Source organism: Erinaceus europaeus, chromosome 9, assembly GCF_950295315.1.
Source record: "Erinaceus europaeus chromosome 9, mEriEur2.1, whole genome shotgun sequence".
Classification (NCBI taxonomy): Eukaryota; Metazoa; Chordata; class Mammalia; order Eulipotyphla; family Erinaceidae; genus Erinaceus; species Erinaceus europaeus.
The window spans coordinates 65076010-65095659 of NC_080170.1; the positions used below are offsets into that span (position 1 = coordinate 65076010).

The window sequence follows — 19650 nt, forward strand, 5'->3', positions numbered from 1 at the left end:
TGATACATAATTACAGAAATCATGGTCTACATTGTGGAGTCAAACATTGTGAGGATTACTAGAAAGTTACCACTAATCTAGCAGCTCCAGACTTTGCAACTTTCACATCAGAGAACATTATACTTGGCAAGGTAACAGAAGTTAAGGAGTAATAGGCCACCTCTAGACAGAACTCTGAGAAGTCAACCAGACAGAACAGTCTTTCCTGAATGAGGCCGGCCTGCCTGCCTGCCTGCCTGCCTGCCTGCCTGCCTGCCTGCCTGCCTTCCTGCCTTCTTTCTTTCTTTCTTTCTTTCTTTCTTTCTTTCTTTCTTTCTTTCTTTCTTTCTTTCTTTCTTTTTATTTGAATGTGAGGCTTTAGGGCCTCTAGGAAATGAGATGAAATACTAAGGAAAACAGAGGTCTTACTTCAATAAAAGCGGCCAAGAGCCAATGACAATTAGTTATTTTTATTCTTTTGCATCCACTGAAGCAGTGAAAACCAGAGCACCTCAATTTGAAAAGGTCTGTTTCTGGGCAGTTGAAATCCATCAGATTTTTACCACCTTCAAATTTTCTGTTATTTCCCCCAAAACTAGTTACAGTGAACTTTGTTATGTTTTAACAGTGGTTATTTTATAACCAGGAAAAGAAGTTGTTTTTTTTTTTTTCAGAACTCAGTCACTGATTCTAATAATAAAAAATTCTAAGATTAAAATTAAAATTTAAGCCTACACCAAATCTGTTTCAGACCTCCTAAACAATTATATCTTACCAATCTTCTTAGGACTAGGAGAATATTTTACTACAGCTATACATTTTAATTAGAAGATAAATTATATCCTCAAAATTTATTCTACCCAATTACAGTTGCTTTATAACTCTATATTCACCTATATTTTAACATTCTTTTCCAAAGCAGAAAGTTCATGTTCATTGGCAGATCTAAGTCACAATACTGGAGAAGCAGACCTGGGCAAACAAATACTGCTCAAGGCAGAAGTTCTGAACTATATAATTAATCTCATCAATAATTTATACCAGGGAGTTGGGTGGTAGTGCAGCAGGTTAAGTGCACGTGGCACAAAGCGTAAGGACGGTGGAAGGATCCTGGTTGGAGCCCCCAGCTCCACACTCTATTTCTCTCTGTCCTATCTAACAATGACAACATCAATAACTACAACAATAAAAAATAATAATTTATACCAATCATCCATTATACGGTTGTACCTTATATATCACAAATTAACTTCCCAAAATGATGAAAGTACTGAAATTCTGCAATTGTTAAAACAATCTTATGAAAGCCTAGAAGGCAGCTCAGAACCTTAAAGCACAGGGCCTGTATGCATGAGGGTGCAGGTTCAATCCCCATAACTATGATATGGCAGAGCCACAGTGAACAATGCTCTAGTGTGTCCCTCTCTTTCATACAAGTAAATGTATCTTTTAAAAAATATTCTTATATTCTATCTTGGGTAATTCTTTTCTTAGGTAATATAGAAAAGCTCATGGATATCTTTGTAAATATCACTTTAATGTCCATTTCACATTAAAATTATTTGCAGCACGATCTTATTAGTCCTTTGTGATAATATTTAGAAATCAAGAATTTAAAAAAATGTTCTGGGTTCCTACACCAGAGCACCATCCCCCTTCCCCCCAGTATTGACTCTTAATTATTTAGATAACAAGAGAATGAATGAGCTTAAAATACTAGAGAGAGAGAGAGAGAGAGACGGACAACAAAGCATTACTCTGACGGATGTGGTGCCATCGCTGGAGCGAAGAAATTCAGACATGCACACTTCACTCTCTACCAGCTAAGCTATTCCCTCAGCCACTACATCCATTTCCCAACAGTGTCCATAGAAGTGCTATACTGTCCAAGGAAAACTTTAAATTCACTTAAACCTTTAAAAACTGGGGTTGCATTCTTACCTGGAGATTTGATGTCCAGCATAGAGGAGCAGGGCAGTCAGAAAATACAGGTACAGCTGAACCAAGTGCTGCCTGGGCAGAGTTAGCAGCACAACACTTAAGATATAACCTGTAGTAGGAATTAGAAGGTTTAAGTAAAATAGGTTCCAATTTGGTCCATCAATTAATTACACTAATACTCTGAAAGTAAATTACTTTTTAATTACTTTGAGGTTTCTTTTTCTTACATTATTACCAAAGTAATTTTTTATTTTTATTTATAAAATATTTTATTATTTTTATTTATTATTTATAAAATATTTTAATTTTATTATTGCCAAAATATTTTTTTTTATTTATAAAATGGAAACATTGACAAGACCATAGGATAAGAGGAGTACAATTCCACACAATTCCCACCACCAGAACTCTGTATCTCATTCCCTCCTGATAGCTTTCCTATTCTTTAACTCTCTGGAAGCATGGGCCCAAATCTGTTTTTTAACTGCAAATATACCTTGCAGTGAACTCTATCAATAGTCACTGAGAACCAACTACATAAACTAAATAAATAATCAGAAAACATCTCATAACTCAAGATTATTGGCTTAACATATGCCAGTTTTTCATAGTCACAACTACGAATTGATTTCCCAGTTTTTCTAACACCATTTATTAAAAAGGCTTTCCTTTACTCATTTAGTGTTCTGGGTCCTTTTGTAGTAGACCACATATGTCCATAAATGTGACAGTTTATTTCTCGACTTTCAACTCTATTCCACTGATTTGAATATCTATTTTTTGTTACAGTACTACTCAGTTTTGATTACCATAGCCTGAATATATAGTTGTAAATCACAGTGTATAAAAGGACTCCATTCTTACTTTTTCTCATGATTGCTTTCTAAGTCTTAATCTTCTGTAGTTCCAGATAAATTTCTGTAGCATCTGTTCTAGAAGTTCATAGGGATTTTGATAGGATTTGCATTGAATCTGTGTTAATTTTTGGAAAATGGTCTTTTTAATTATGTTAATTCTTCTAATCCATGAGCATGGGATACATTTTCATTTCCTTGTGTCTTTTTTTTTTTTTTGAGAGTTAATGCTTTACAGTGGCATACGCGTACAATTTCATTATGTAGTAGGCCCCTAAAGTTTTCTGCCTTTTCTCCCTTCCCCTCCCTCCACAGAGTCTTTTGCTTTGGTGCAATACACCAAATCCAGCCCATGTTTCACTTTATGCTCTCCCTTCCTGTCCCTACTTATTAAGACCTGCTAATAAATGAGATTATTTGATATTCATCCTTCTCTTTTTGGTGTATCTCACTCAATTCCTTGAGTCTTTTATAGCTTTTTGTAGTGATTCATAATTTTAAATGTGCTTATCCTTTCTCAAATTTATCCCTAGATATCTAATTCTTTCTGCCACTAGTATAAATGGGATTCCGATTTCTTCTAGTTTACTATTTGCATATAGAAATGTCTCCAATAGACCCCAAATCTTCATCTGCAATATTCTAGCCTTTAGGTTCATGAGTAATCAACAATTTGTATGGCTTTATATTTTAACTCTTTTTCAGCCACCAGGTGACAGATGACCCCACCAATATCTCCTGGAGTCCCACTTCCTCAGAGCCCTGTCCCACTAGGGAAAGATAGAGACAGGCTGGGAGTATGGATCAACCTGTCAATGCCCATGTTCAGTGGGGAAGCAAGTACAGAAGCCAGACTTTCCACCTTTTGCACCCCATAGTGACCCTGGGCCCATACTCCCAGAGGAAAGAATAGGAAAGCTATCAGGGGAGGGGATGGGATATGGAGCCCTGGTGGTTGGAATTGTTCTCCTCTTATCCTATGGTCTTGGTCAGTGTTTCCATTTTATAAATAAATAATTTTTAAAAAATGTCTCTAATAAATGTATACTGATTTTATGGCCTGCTACCCTAAGTAAATTGTCTAATGATTGCTAAAAGTTTTCTATGTATCCTATTATGTCATTAGCAGATAGTGGTAACTTTACTTCTTCTCACCTAATTTAGATACTTTTTATTTCTTTTTCTTACCTAATTGCTATGGTTCCCCATGAACTCTTATCAATAGTCACTGAGAGCCAACTACATAAAACAAATCCTAAGAAGACATCTCATAATTCATGTTGTCTCAATGATAGTGGACAGCCTTGCTTTGTTTCTGACGTAAGAGAAAGTGTTTAGCTTCTCACAATTGAAAAATGATGTTGGTTATGGCTTTTCTTAATTTTTTTTTTTATTTATGTCCCCTCAATTCTCATTTTTTAACATCTTAATCATGACAATGCTGAGTCTTACAGGTTTTTCTCAGCATCTACTGAAATGTTTATTTTTCTCAGAAGGACCTTGGCACCTCAGGCATGGAAGTCTTTTGCATAACCATTATGTAACCTTCCTTGCTCATCATTTGATTTTTTTTATTTTCCTACTATTGATATGGTTAGTTACACTGATCTATTTATGAATACTGAACCATCTTTACATTTCTGGGTTAATTCCTACTGGTCATAGTATACAAGTTGTTTTTTGTTATTGTTGTTATTTTGTTTTTAATGAAGTGTTGAATCCAGTTTGCTAAGATTAAGAATCTTGGCAACTATGCTTATCATGGATATGGGTCTGCAAAGTTGTTTTTATTATTGTTGCATCTTTTGGCATTAGGGAAGTGGTGGTTTCATAAAAAGTGTTAGGGACTATTTCTGTATCTTCAGATATTTTAGAAGAGCTTCAAAAGTATAGGTAAAATGTCCTCCATGAAGGTTTCGTAAAACTAATAAGAAAAAGTATCTGGCTCTGTGCTTTTTGTTTTTGGGGAGACTCCATTACTGTTTCAATGTCTTCCATTTTAACTTGGTTTATTTCCAAGTACTTTTTACTCAGTCTTAGAAGGCTGTATGAATCTAAGAATCTATCCTTTTATTTTACTGTTGACTGTAAACCAACTATTCCCTAATAAAAAAATTAAAAAAATAATAATAATCTACCCACCACCTCTTCTATATTGTCCAGCTTAGTGGAATAGCTTTGTTTGTAAAAACCACTTACAATTCCTTGGATTATGTTAACACTTGCTCTAATTTCCTCCTTTTCACTTACAATCCTAATTAGAGTCTTCTAATTTTTCTTGATAATCTGAGTAGGGTAGGGGGCTGCCGAATTTGCTTAGCTTTTACAAAAATCAGCTGAGTTTCACTGATCTTTTGTTTTTTTTGTTTCAATGTTAATTACTTATACCACTTTTTACTTTTTTTTACTTCCCCCTTGGACTTACTTTGGGTTACTTCCGTTCTTTTTCTAGAACTTTTAGGTATGAGATTATTTGAAATTTTTCCTCTTTTCTGATAGGGGCCTATACTGCTATGAATTTCCCCCTTAGTACTACTACTGCTTTTGCTGTGTCTCATATATTCTGATAGTTCATGTCCTCATTTTCATTGGTTTCCAGCAAAGTTTTAATATCTTCTTTGGTTTCTACCTTGACCCTGTTATTTCAAAGCAGTTTGTTTGGTCCCTACTTCTTCCCCCTCAACAAGCTAGCTCACCCTCTCTCATCATTCCTAACTAAATCTCAGACTCAAAGCCTGAGGCATCTTTTGTCTCTGCAGCCTGCAATGTCTCAGAATCTCATGGTGCCATTACTACCCTTTTCCCTCACACACATACCTCCCACCTAGTAGGTTTTAAATTAGTGTAAGTGCTATTCTGTTTTCAAATCTCTTTCCATTCTCTCTTTCTTTACCAGGTTAATAGTCCTCAAACCATTACTTTAGACAGCTTTCCTATTCTAAACCTTCAAATTTCTCAACTTCTCAATTTGAGACTCTAGGTCTTAAAAAAAATCTGTCCCCAGTCTACTCTTCTATATCTACTCTTCTGTAACTTAGTCCTTTAAAAAAATTTTTTTTAATTAAGATTCTTAATGCTCCTATTTTTTTTCTTACATTTAATAGCACAGAAATAAACTGAGAATGGAAAGGGAGATAGAGAAGCACACACACACAGAGAGAGAGATTTAAAATATTGTTTCACTGCTTGTAAAGCTTCCCCCTTGCAGGTGGGGGGGCTGATGGCATAAACCCAGGTCCTAGAGAATATGAACATGTGTATTCAACTGAGTGTGCTACCACCTGGCCCCATTAGTGAGTCTTTAGTAGGGCCCATTCTTAAGAACTACTGTCTCTCTCACACAAGGGCAATATGCCAGGTACTAAAGAAGCAAGACACAGATTTCCCACAAATCCTAATTGGAAGAACAATCCAGCAGAGGTCAGGTAGGTATTTCCATTTGCTTTTAGAGTCTTAAAATAAGTCCCCCCACTTAATTTTGTTAATCTCTATCTCCTGAATTTAAAAAGGACTGTTTATCATATTTAGGAAGCAGTTTTAATGATTGCATTGGGAGGATTTTTGATCTGTATGTTTAATGAAACCACTTCTTAAATCCTTTTAATGAATTATCATTTTCCTTCCTAGAGATTTTCATCTTTCTCTTCTTCAGCATACTTCATAAAATCAGCAGATAAATCCTCCAGTTTGCAGTCATTTTGTTATTCTTTCAATTACCTAGTCACTCAACCACCATTATGTGTAAAGTATGAGTCACATGTATCATAGATGGAAAAAAAACAAAAAAAAAATCATATTCCAGTGAAAAAATAAATGTGGAAAAAAGTATGACAAAATCTTGTTACTATAATAAACATCAGAAAGGTTATGGTTGATGAAGTGATTAAGTCTGACCTAAATGTTCCAGAGTGAGAGAAAAAAGGGAAATGTTATAGGAAAAGAGAATAGTAGATACCAAAAAAAAAAACAAAAAAAACACAAAAGTATAAAATATTTTCAGAGGACAGTCAAGTCTGCAGATTCAACTATAATTTGGAGTAAACAGCAGTGAACTGGAAGATACCAGAAAATGATGATTAAAATCCTCTACATAACCACTTAAATGTAAGAAAATAAGCACAAAAAAAAAAAAAAACCCTACAGTTCCTATATACCACCATTTCTATAGTCCAGAGAAAAATAACTGTAATAATAAAATGTGTTGCATAATATTTTTTTTCAGGAACTGTGAATACATATGTTGAAATAAAAGCAGTAGAAATCATTTGGACTACAATGCATACATTACTTGAAGAATATAAGCTAACATTACTACCAGTGAAAACAGGCATCACTGTGCACTACAGGATTAGCCAAACAAGCCACAAAATCCCCAAAAGCAACTTATAATTAAAAAGACCAGAGCAATGGTCTGGGAGATGGCACAGTGGATAAAGCACTGGTCACTCAAGCAAGAGGTCCTGAGTTCAATCCCAGGCAGCACATGTACCAGAGTGATGTCTGGCTCTTTCTCTCTCCTCCTATGTTTCTCATTAATAAATAAGTAAAACCTTAAAAAAAGACCAGAGCAGTTAAAAATGGTGATTTGCTTAGAATAAATTATAAATTCCCCTAACAAAATGCATAATCCTGCTATTGACAGGTTACTTTAACATTGGAGAGAAAGTGAAAGCCTGCAACGAAACAGTTGTTTTGAGTATGGAGTTGGAAGGGTCAGCTATGCAATACATCATGAATTTTTATTTATTTATTTTGGGTAAGATAAGAGAAATTGAGAGAGGGAGGAGAGAGACAGAGAAGCATATGCAGCACTGCTTCACCACCTGCAAAGTTTTCCCCTCTGAAGGTGAGGCCTAGGCTTGAAGTGCGTCTTTGTACACTATAATGTGTGCACTCTACTAGATGTGCCACTGTCTGGCCCTGGGATACGTATTTCAACAGTTATTAGTGGCAGTACAAAGGTGAATGGCTGAGAATAAGGAAGTGAAGAGGCTTCTGATATTTCTAGCTTAGGTACTCAAGAAGATAGCTGCATTTAAGACACGAAATGTGGCCAGAGGATGAGGTTTGAAGTAAAGAAAGGTGATGAGTTAAATGAAAATGTCTACAGAATATTTTGGTGGTGATGTTTAACAAGAAGCTGGAACTTCATTTAGCATCAGGTACAAGCCAGATGCTGGGAATACTAGCAATAATATGTACCCCCATTTGTTTATTTCATTTTAATGAGAGAAGTACAGAATGACAGAGACACCAGAGCACTGCTCAACTCTGGCTTGTGGTGGGTGCTGGGGATTGAGGCTGGGACTACAGAGCCTTGGACTACAGAGCCTCACACACAAAGATCTTTTGCATAACCACTATTCTGTCTCTCAAGCCCCATGTCCAATCAATCTTAATGCACACAGCTCATTTGCTTCAAAATTTTCATGGACCCTTCACTATTTACTTCAAACAATAGAAGATTAAAAAAAAATTACCAACAGATGCCTAAGATCTAAATGAAGAAAACTTAATTTCCTAGGCCAGATGGTGGTGCACCTAGTACAATGCACAAGGACCCAGGCTCAAAACCCCAGTCTCAACCTATAGTGAGAAAGCTTCACAAGCTCTCTCTCTCTCTTAATTTTATTTCATTATTGGATAGAGACAAAGAAACTGAGCCAGGAGGGGAGACAGAGAGGGAGAGAGATAAGAGACACCTGCAGCTCTGCTTACCACTTATGAAGCTTCCCCCCTGCAGGTTGGGACCAGGAGCCTGAATCCAGGTCCTTGTATACTATAGTGTGTGCACTTAACCAGGTTCACCACCACCTGGTTCCCCAGTGCCCCCCCCCCAATTTCTCTAACTAAAAAAAAAAAAAAAAAGAAAAGAAATAAGAAACTTAACTTCCCTGGACTTCTTGAGTTACCTCATTATACTAAGTTAATTTTTTAATATCCACTATAAGCAATGCTCTGGAAAAAATTAATCCCAGTGCAATCTCAGAATGAGACAAAATGATTCTATTTTACCTAGAAAACAGTAATAAAAATTGAGAAGGGAAAAAAATGATAAAGGAATTGACTCTGAGACAGTAAAATACAATCTAAATTCTCAATGAGAAAATCTGGAGTCAAATGTTCATAAAATAGATTAAAATATATGATGGCACAACCAAAAGGACTCAAGTTATTTAGTAAATATATATAAACTACCAAGTACCTATCTAGGAAAAAAAAAAAAAAAAAAGCTACATCTAACACACTGACCAAATTTAAATGAAACAGGATTATGCATTTTGTTAGGGGAATTTATCATTTATTCTAAGCAAATCACCATTTTTAACTGCACCCATTTCTCACCTACTAGAGAAGTCAAATATATAAGTTTGGTAACTCTCAGGAAGTATTAAGGTACAAAATAGTGAAAGCACATGAGGAGCAAAACCATCAGCATTACAAACATTATGTGTGTTCTTTAGCCCCCACGCAATTTCAATCCTAATGATTTAACTAAAATAAATACTTTCATTTCAAGATGAAAGTTTATTGCATTTTAAAAGGCTTACTCTCTGAACGACAAAAGCCTAAAATAGTAAGATTAGAAAAGTATTTCTCATTACTTACATTTTATCATATTAGAATTTAAAATTATTTTCTTCCACCTTCTAGTTTCATCCAGTGAAATACATTCAAAAAAGTTCTCTACCTCTAATAACTTATGTGCAACAGTAAGTAAGACAATGAGATAACACCCATAAACATTCATCAGTAACTATTATTACTGTCATCTCAAGGTAACCAGAACTCATTTCACCCTACTTTAAAATATACAAATAAAATAAATCAAGATGCTCACTGAAAGATTAGAAAGAGGAAGGTAAGCACTTACCTACATAATGCATATTAAGTGCCAAATACTTATACTGGAAAAGAGGGTTGTTACTGAGGCTACTTCTTTGGATCTGCTGGAAGAAGGAGCTAACATCCCATCTGTACAGGACATCTAAAAGCATGATGCTGGGTACCCGCAGAGCCACATTTAACACTGCCTCCAGTTTCTCCTTTGCAGCCATGATTTTTCTTGGAGCTGATCTAGAATTTGGAGACAATATGAAAACAAATTAGTCAACTCAAGTAGCTTTTAACTCCTATGAATCTAAAGAATTGATACCTATAAAACACACGCCACATCTACAACTGCTAGACAGCATAATGCCTTGTGTTGTATTTTCACTTTGACACTTTCAGGTCTGCCCCATCTTAATACTATGACTAAATAAATGTTCAGGTTCAAAATATATTTTTAAAACATCGCTAATACCTAACCTGGTACCTAGCAATAAAATAACCTATAATAATGTTGTGGCTTTTGCCTGGTTAATTTTAAAAACATTTTATTCCTATAAAATTGAGATCTATGTAGCTTAAAAAAAAAAGAGGGAAAATTTAAAATAACAAAACCATAGCTACTTACAAAAAAAAAAAAAAAGACAACTGCAGTTAGTTGCAGCATCTCATATTCTATCCTTTTCCTTATTACTGTAACCAAGGTTTAAGTACTGAATGTCCACAGTACAGAAGATACAATCCAGAGAACTCATGATATAAATGCTTCCTTGAATCATTAAACTTGTTTAAGTCTGAAATTCTCAGAATCTGTCTTCAAGTAGAAAAACAACACTCATCAAATTTTTCCTGGTGCACATTGACATGCTGGCACAGCGAGTCAAGCAGAGTCTGCAGACCCCTCTGTGCTTGGCTGTTGAGTAGTAGGAATATATTGGGGGGTGCTGGAAAAGTTCTGTTTAAAAGAACTGTTAAACACAACATTACTTCATGTGATAGAGCGACACATTAATCAGAGAAATGAAAGGAAAAGGATAGCAAACAAAAATGGTAAAGGGGGGATGGGTGGTGGTACACCTGGTTGAGTGCACGTTACAGTGTGCAAGGACCCAGGTTCAAGCCCCCTGGTCCCCACCTGCAGTGGGGAAAACTTCAGGAGCGGTGAGGCAGAGCTGCAGATGTCTCTCTGTCTCTATCCCTCTCTATCTCCCCCCTTCCCTCTCAATTTCTGGCTTTCTCTAGCCAGTAATTAAAGATAATAATAAAAGATATTTTTTAAAAAAGAAACATCTTTTAAAAATGGTAAAGGGAAAGTTAAAAGTAAAAAGACTTCTGGATTGTTGGCTCTAGTAATGTCCTTTTAAGAATTTTGTTGAGAAAGTTAAAACACATTTCTAGCTTTGGCAGTAATTTCAGACATTACAGGACAAATGAAAACACTTATTTCTGAAGAAAATTACAGTGACAGATTGCTATGTATGGTTAAATATTTGTCAGTATTTCCATTTTACCCTCTAATTTTCAAAGCTGCCTAGCTATGATTTTTTTAAGTAGCTCAACTTGGCACACTATTAATGTAAGTTTTTCAATCACTGAAAAGGTGACCTGACTGATAACTGACTAATCATGTATCACTAATAATGCAGATTTAAAATTTTATTATTTTTAATTTATCTCATTTTTAGATAAATCACATTAGTAATTTTTCAACATAAGAAGAAATAACACTGTAAGAATCGAAACCAAAATAGCTGTGTATGTGTGTTGGAGGGAAGTTAAAAATAAAATCCAAAACAGCTGTGGGGGGGAGGGTAAAAATAAAATCTCTAACCAAGTTATTGCAAATCACTTGGGAGGTTAAACTACAGATGGATAGGTAAAATAAATGGATGGATGGATGAATGATAAATATGTGGGTTTTTCTTTTTTTTTTTGGTCACATCAGGATTTCACTAGTCCAGACCAACTTGTTCAGACACAGAAGCAAGAGACAGACACAACACCAAAGTATCATCCTGCCTTCCCACAACACACACATACACCTCCTATGTATGGTACCAGGAATTGGTATCTGAGTTGCATGTATAGCAAAGCTGGCACCTTCCCAGGCCAGCTAATTTACTGCACCCCCCAAAAAATCAGACACAATTTCTCAAAGCTGATATTCTGATATTGTTTAAAAGAAAAAATCTCTGAGAAAGAACACGATAAAACACTAACACACCCTTTCAACAGTGGGGATATGGAGACTTTCATTCCTATCTTTCTCTATTTGCTAATGTTCTAGAATACTGGGGGATGGGAACTGATTTTTTTTTTTAAATGGTATAAAGTGTAACATGTGGGTCAGCTGTTGGAAGAGTGCCCATATCACCATGCACAAGGACTGGGTTCAAGCCCAGAGTCTGCACTTGCAGGGGGAAAGTCTTAGGGACAGTGAAACAATGTTACAAGTATCTTTCCCTCTCCCTCTATCAAAAACGGAGAAAATATGGCCTCTGGAAGCAGAGGAGTGGTGCAGGTTTCAAGCCCAGTGATAACCTTGGTGGCCAAAAATGGAAAGCATAATGTAAGCAAACTGTCTGTAGGATTTAAGAAAATAACTGCTTACTGTGGTGGTTAAGCTGGTAACTCAATGTATTATTAAGAGTTTATTTCTTCTTTTTTTTAACCAAAAACTTACTATTCAGCTCTAGTTTATAGTGGTACTAAATTGAACCCCAGGATCCAGGCAAGTAAGTCTGTTTCCATATCAATGGTGTTACCTTCATGGTGTACGTGTTCTTTATTGTAATGGTTTGGTTATTTTTGTTTGTTTTGTGTTTTTTGCCACTAGGTTATCAATGGGGCTACATGTCTACACAAGTTCAACAGAGAATTCATTTCAAAGGACAGTAACTACAGATTTTTTTTTCCTCACAAGCCATGAGTTATGTGTGAAAAATCACCATGTCATCATGTACCAAGAGGATACCTACTGACAGACTTTAGACAAGACTGGAAGAGGAACTATTTTCCACTATTAAATGTTTCACTTATTTTTCTATGAGTGTTACATTGGCAAGTCATTGCTGAGCTAGGCACAGGGATATGGTAGAAGCAAGTTTAATACATGAAAAAACAAATTTTAAATGCTGCCCATAAGAGTTGAGGAAGGAAAAGAGAAAAAAAAAATCCAAAACTATAGTTTTGAACTTTTAAAGTGCCAGATGTCAGGTTCTTAACTATCAAAATCAACACTAAGCAGTATGTTGAAATACTTATCAAAGGAATCTGAAATCATTCACACCTCTCACACCTGCCCAAACACTAGATTACAAATGAAGTAAAACAAGAGCTTTCTCTGATGAGGTGAAGGGATTACTACATCTTTCAGAAATCTGATTCAAATCAAATTCTTCCTCTAGATTTAGTGTTCAGAAGAGCTAATGTGTGCATTCTGAGACCAGGGAACTCACAATTCTCCTTCCCACACAAATACCAACTATATATAAATAAACAGAAGAGCTGACGGCCAAAAAAAATAAAGACTAGACATTCTGAAAGCCAAATAGAAAAATTCCCTAGCCTGTTCAGCTACATTCTTTTTTAACTTCCTTGCAAGATTCAAAATTTAACTGTGACAAGAACTGGGCAAGTCTTACTCCAAAACAATGTCTCAGCAAGAATGTAAGCTAAATGTGACTCAAGTTGAAAGTAGCTCTGTACAGCAAAAGAGACTTCATTTTTTCCCCCCAGTAATGGCAGAAAGACTCAACCATTGCTAACCCAAACAAGACCACAATTTCAACAAATAACATTTCTAGGACTGTAACTAGCAATACAACAGCAGAAGCTACTTACAAATACAGTACTGTCTTGTGCAAGTGTACACTGCACAGCTCACTCACATCTGTGGGTGAGAAAACAGCCAGAGCTGCATTCCTTTGTCACTTGTGTGAAAACACTACATCTGGGTTTGAATATAAAGAAATCAAACAAATTATCCTCCACCATGTGAAAAGGCTTGTTTTTAATGTCACTTCTTTAACTTGTCAAGTAACTATAACTAAAAAACAGAAAGTACAATCTTACCAGAAGAAAGTTTTCTCATCTCCTAGACAAATCCACCACCCCCCAACCTTTCAAAAGATAAAGCAGAAAATGCTATCCGATCCAATTTAGCAGTCAGTGTGTTAACAAAAAGATAACTGAAGGCTGAAAGTTTCTACATCTTTTCTTCCATCAAAAGAATAAAAACAGTTATCCTTCGTCGTTAATTTGTTGTCTCCACCAAACTGTAACAGAAAACTCTACCATCAGCTAGAGGCTAATCGTAAGATTTTCTAGCCGTCCACATGCTAGGATGGTACACCCTGAAAGTGCTGTGCAGGCAAAGCCAGGACTGCAAATTCTAAGTAGACTCAGGAGCCCTTCCCGCCCCAACCCCCAAACAAACAAAAGCCCGTGGGTGAGAGCCTGAACAAGTCTTACATAAGCACCGCACGGGCCGCACGGGTCGGCCCCCTCCCACGAGCTAACTTTGCAGAAACCCGCTTCGCACCGAGACTACAAGCAACCCGACAAGTTGCATCTCGCACTCGGCGACGGTCCGGAGGCCGCGGAGCAACGGGCCCTGCAGCTGCTCCCGGAGCCCAAGGACGGAGGGGCAGCCCCGGCAGACAGCTCGTCCTCCGCGGCCGATTCGGTCAAGTGCGCGCTCCGCGTTAATTTACAGTTTTAAACAAGACGCGCCCCCGCCTCCCTCCCCAAGCTTCCTGTAGACCGCAGGCTGCAAGGCCCCGCGCCCAGCCGAAGCCCCCGCCCCGCCCGCCCCGCCGCACCTCCCCCGCCCCTAGCGGCGCGCCGGCTGCTCTCCGCACGTTTGACCGATAGTAACCCCAGCCCGGCTCTCCGCGGGGGGGGGGGGGGAGGGGGGAGCGGCGCTGCAGCCGCGCGCGGGGCTGGGGAGGGCACCCCCCAAACTCTGCACGCGAGGCCCCTATAGTCTGACCGAGGATGCAGGTTTTACGCGCCACGAAGTTCATCTCTCCCCGCCCGGCAGAGACGCCCCTGGTCCGCAGACAGGAAGCCACGGGGGGGGGGGGGGGCGACAGACAGGAGCGTCAGAGCTGGAAGGATTCCCCCCCCCAAAAAAAAAGAGGCTGGCAGGCCTTTCTGCACCCCATCCCCCTGCAGCCTCAACCCGCTCGAGAGGGAGCCAGACTGGAGCTGTGCACAGGGGGGCCCGGAGGGTGGGGGGCCGGGGGAAGGGCTGGAAGCAAGTGGACAAAGACTGAAAGTTGAAGTGGGAGACGAGAGGAGCAGCAGCTGAGGGGCTGCCCAGGAAGGGGCGCAGGAAGGCAGAGAGCCGGGGGTGACGTGGGGAAGCCGGAGCCAGGGCATCTTAGGAATTCCGGAGGAGGTGAGGCCGGGAGAGGCGATGGGCGGCGAGGAGGGGGCGGCGGCCCTCCGCTGGGGGAGGGGCGGGGAGGCGGCTGGGGGAGGGGCAGGGGCGCGGGGATGGGGAGGCCAGGGCCTCTGGGCGCCAACGGGGGCAGGGGCAGCCCGGTCACCTGGGTCCGGCCGCCTTCCCCGCGGGGCGCTCTCCCCGCCTTCCCGTCCTCCTCGGGCGGCGGCAGCGACGGCGGCGGCGGCGGCGGTGGGGCCGGGATGGGCGGCTCACAGCGGTGGCTCCTCCGCGCCGGGCCTGGGGGGCTGCGTCTTGGGAGGCGGCGGCAGCGGCGGCGGCAGCGGCCCGGCCCGTAAGGTCACCATCGTCCGCGGCGGCAGGAGCCGGCTGCCCGAACCGCTCAGCAGCCGGCAGCAACCATGGCCTCCAGGACTCTCCTCCCGCCCCCGGCGCGCTGCGGAGACCCGGTTCCTGCGTTCTGCGCTTGCGTGCCGCCCTGCCCCGCCCCCCCCCCCAGCGCGCGCGCGCGCGCGAACCCGTCGACTCACTCACAATCGCGCGGCCGCCGGGGCTTCCCGCTCAGCCTCCGAGGCGTGGGCGGTGAGCACACGCCTCTAGGACCCTCACGGCCCGGTTCAGGGGCGCGCGCCATTCAGACCCCCCATCTGCCAGCATACTGTGACAAGCGCCATTCTGACACATGCACGCACGCTCCCGGCCAAAGCGAGCCGCGCGCGCTCACAGCCACGCGCACCTGCAGGGGCCATGTGGAGGGCTGCAGCCCCCAGCCGCTCTGTGCGCGCCTGCGGCTACCGTGATACCAGCACCGTCCAGAACCCCTCACGGGCTGTTCTACATTGCCAGCTCCTAAGCTTGGCGAGTGATGGCTCAACAGTGCTGAGTACTGAACTCCCCCACCACCATAAGCTTCCAGTGAATGAGTGGGTGCATGAGTAAGTGAATTGCACTTCACTGGGTCTCTTCAACACGAAAATTCCAACTCCCTGGTTTAAACTTTAAAAAAAAAAAATCTGTTCAAAGACTTTGTTCTGGGAAATGGTAAGAGTATGTTTGTCCTGTTCTTTGGTTCAAGGTTCAAAACAGCGTGATATACACACCCCTCTATCCTAAACTCCAGGAAACATTTATTCTGTCTCACCTGTAGTGACACATTTGACCTTATTTTTATTTTCTTTGAGACAGACGGCAGAAAGAGTGGAGGAGGTCATAGCCCTCAAACCTGGGTTACACTTATGGCAAAGCAGCGGGCTATCCAAGTGAGCTACATTTTCCTGTAAATGTCAACACGCTGTAGGACAGAAAACTGTTCTGGCATGCCCACAATACAAAGCCTTCTAAGCACACTGTGCCAAAAGAGAATCAAGGATGTTGTCAGTCTCAGCTTTGGCAAAACTCATTATTCCTATGTTACTTCTACCCTGTCTCATCAGGCCCCTCCCAAATGCCCTTTCCCTCTCAGCTCCCTCAAAAAAAAAAAAAGAAAGAAAGAAAGAAAGAAAAAAGAAATCACTCACAGTTCCTTGCTTTGTCTTTGGTTAGTTCCTGGAGAGCCAGACACTACTAGGAACCAGCCTGGCCTTTGATATTGGCAGCACCCACATATACAGAAGATACACACCCAGTGATGGTAAAATGTTGCAACAGTGCTGGATCACGTTGCAATTGTGAAGCTCACACAGTTATAAGAGAAAGCAGGACATAGCCCAGATTGCCTGTGAGTTGGCTATGCACTGGTGACTTCAACTCCTGATGGAAATGTGCTGCTATGTAGTTATGCCTTAGATGGTTGCACTGAACTGAACATGTTCAGACTTTTTCTTGCCTTTACAGAAATTGTGGCCCTACCCCAAAAAGATAGAGCTACCTAACATAGCAATCTCACACTGGCAACTAGGGTTAGGTGTATCTGCCAGCTATATTTACAGAAAGTTCTGCAGAAGTGAAAGAAAACCTCTCCTAATGTAGAAGACCAGATGACTTATGGCTTAAAGACAGTGGCCCTTGTCCCTGCCTGTCTTTTGCCTTCAAAGCAAACAACACTGTTTAAGACCTATTATAGGACTGGGTGGTGGCACACCTGGTTAAGTGCACACACTACAGTGCACAAGGACCTAGGTTCAAGCCTCTGGTCCTCACCTGCAGGAGGAAAGCTTTACAAGTGGTGAAGCAGGGCTGCAGGTGTCTCTCTGTCTCCCTCTCTGTCTCCCTCTTCCTTCTCAATTTCTGTCTCTATCCAATAATAAAGATAATAAAAAAATTTTTAAGACCTATTCCAATGTAGTTTAAAACCCAGTATTATCCAGAAGGCTATATGACTTTATGACCTCAAGACTGAGTCCTATTTACCCCCCAAACCCACTTATTTAAATATATATATATATATATATATATATATATATATATATATATATATGGTAAAATTTGCCAGTCTCTCCTACTTGTATTAGTGTTTTAACAAAAAAGTGGGCAAGTAGATTTGGGCAATGCTCCTGCCTCCACTAAAGAAGACAGTAAATGAATCTCTCCCTTTTTGTAAAAGTTGATGTTGCAATCATCTGTGGCACCTAGTAACAGTCTCTCTTTGACTACAAGTAATGCCTAAACGATATACTATAGAGCCAGGAGGTGGCGCAATGGTTGGTGTTGGGCTTTGGGACATGAGGTCCTGAGTTTGATCCCTGGTGTTGCATGTACCAGAGTGACACTCTCATTCACCCTCTTTTTTTTAACTTTTATTTATTTATTCATTCCCTTTTGTTGCCCTTGTTGTTTTTTATGTTGTAGTTATTATTATTGTTGTCATTGTTGGATAGGACAGAGAGAAATGGAGAGAGATGGGGGAAGATAGAGGGGGAGAGATAGACACCTTCAGACCTGCTTCACCACTTGTGAAGAGACTCCCCTGAAGGTGGGGAGCCAGGGCTCAAACCGGGATCCTTACTCCGGGCCTTGTGCTTTGCGCCACCTGCGCTTAACCTGCTGCGCTACAGCCCGACTCCCGTTCACCCTCTTTTAAAGGGGAATAGGGAAGAGAAAATAACATAGTGGTTATGCAAAACAACATTGAGTTCTGAGGCTTCCAAGTCCCAGGTTCAATCCCCCTCACCATCATAATAAAAATAACAAGTAGTTACACAATTTTATCATAGTAAGTTTTAAAGTATATGGAAAGACATGTATAGGTCATATGCCTTTTATATAATGGATTTGAGCATCTATGGATTGGTGGGGGTAGTTGGGATCAAACCCACCTAGAATTAAGCCCTGGAATTAAGTACTATGGGACTACTGTACTTCAGCCTAGATTGCTGCATTGGGGAACCTCCTTGAAAGTTCAAGGTCCTCACCTCTGCATTTTGAATAGTAAGTTATCCATTCCAAATAACCTTTGTATTTTACTAAAATGACAAAAGCAAGCTGTACATTTATAAAATGTAATCCCTGGAGGTAGCTACCAGCCAAATTCAGAGGAAGCTCCTTTTCACTAGTTGGATTACTCTAGAGAGACCAGGTATACATTTGTCTGGGAATTGTGTTCCTAACTCCCTAGCTACCTTTCATCCTAGTGCCTCAGACTATTTTAGAATGATTAATCCTGTAGCACTGTGGGGAGGAAGTTTTATGAGTCTTTTTATATAGCCAGAAAAGTAAGAAATTACACTGATCACATGACTAATGGCTAGAATAAGAAAGTGCCCAACATAGCAAAACCTTTCCTTGGGTTTCCTCCCTGCTTTAACAGTTTTACTCCTTATTCAGTCAAGAAAACAGACTACAAGGAAGCAGTTATGCAATGTTCATTGCTAACTGGATTTGTTTGTTCTCCTTGGATGAATTGCAGATTCTTGAAAATAATGGTTTCAAATAAAATGCTTTCATATTATTACTGGATTTCTGTGTTTTGTTTAAAGGGAGGAGGGGCCTTCTTTCCTTTTTTAAAAAATTGGAAAAAAGGAAGAAAGAAACGTCAAAGTCCTGTAGTCCTCAGTGTTAAGTATTCTGGACTTGTCAAAGCAGGAAAAAAGTCACATGTCTCTTTTACTTTTGAATTTTACAGCAGCTGCCTGTAAATGCTGAAGTTCAAAACAAGTCAAGACAATTCATGTAGTAATGAAAGGGTTACTGCTATTACAGTGCTGCTGATCCAGTTTCAGGAAAACTCCACATTGCCAGGAGCAGGTAACAAAATCAAACGAAGAGCAACACACACACACACAACGGGAGGAAAGGAATATTAAATAAAAAGCAATCACAATGTACAGTATGTACTTTCCAGAAGCATCCAAACCCACCCAGATCAGAAAAAGTCAGGAGCAAACTATACTGTCAGCACATACATACAGCCATGTTTAAAGAAATGCCCCCAATCCACAGCTTGTTCATAACAGAAATTAGCTTAGAGTAGTAGAAGGAGTGGAGTGTGAATAATAGCAGAATGGCAGAACATTCAGGACTTTAAAGGATATCTCTACTATTCACTGATTTCATCCACCATGAAGAGCACATCAGCACAAAGTCAGGCAGAGTGCATATTTGTTACAGCTCTAGCCATTCCAAAAGGTGAGTCCCTGAACTTCTTATAGAACCAACTTTTGCTAAGAAACACACATACTCCTAGCTCAGTGATTACTA

General features: G+C 40.1%; 1 protein-coding gene and 1 long non-coding RNA gene across 6 annotated transcripts in view; one reads left to right on the forward strand and one right to left on the reverse strand.

The window, feature by feature from the left end:
- Positions 1-19650, forward strand: part of LOC132540219 (uncharacterized) — a 994902-nt gene that overhangs the window by 606888 nt on the left and 368364 nt on the right. The window lies entirely within an intron of this gene.
- Positions 1-19650, reverse strand: part of RNF145 (ring finger protein 145) — a 104982-nt gene that overhangs the window by 42105 nt on the left and 43227 nt on the right. For 2 of the 5 annotated variants that reach the window (XM_060198070.1, XM_060198067.1), the window contains exons 3-4: positions 9649-9851; positions 1921-2029 (exon numbers count right to left, since the gene is read on the reverse strand). In XM_060198070.1, the coding sequence (XP_060054053.1) occupies positions 1921-2029; positions 9649-9851 (312 nt within the window). Of the gene's footprint in view, positions 1-1920; positions 2030-9648; positions 9852-14148; positions 14312-14598; positions 14623-15160; positions 15555-19650 lie in introns of those variants that run through there. The other 3 variants (XM_007528658.3, XM_060198069.1, XM_060198068.1) reach the window with 3 other exon arrangements.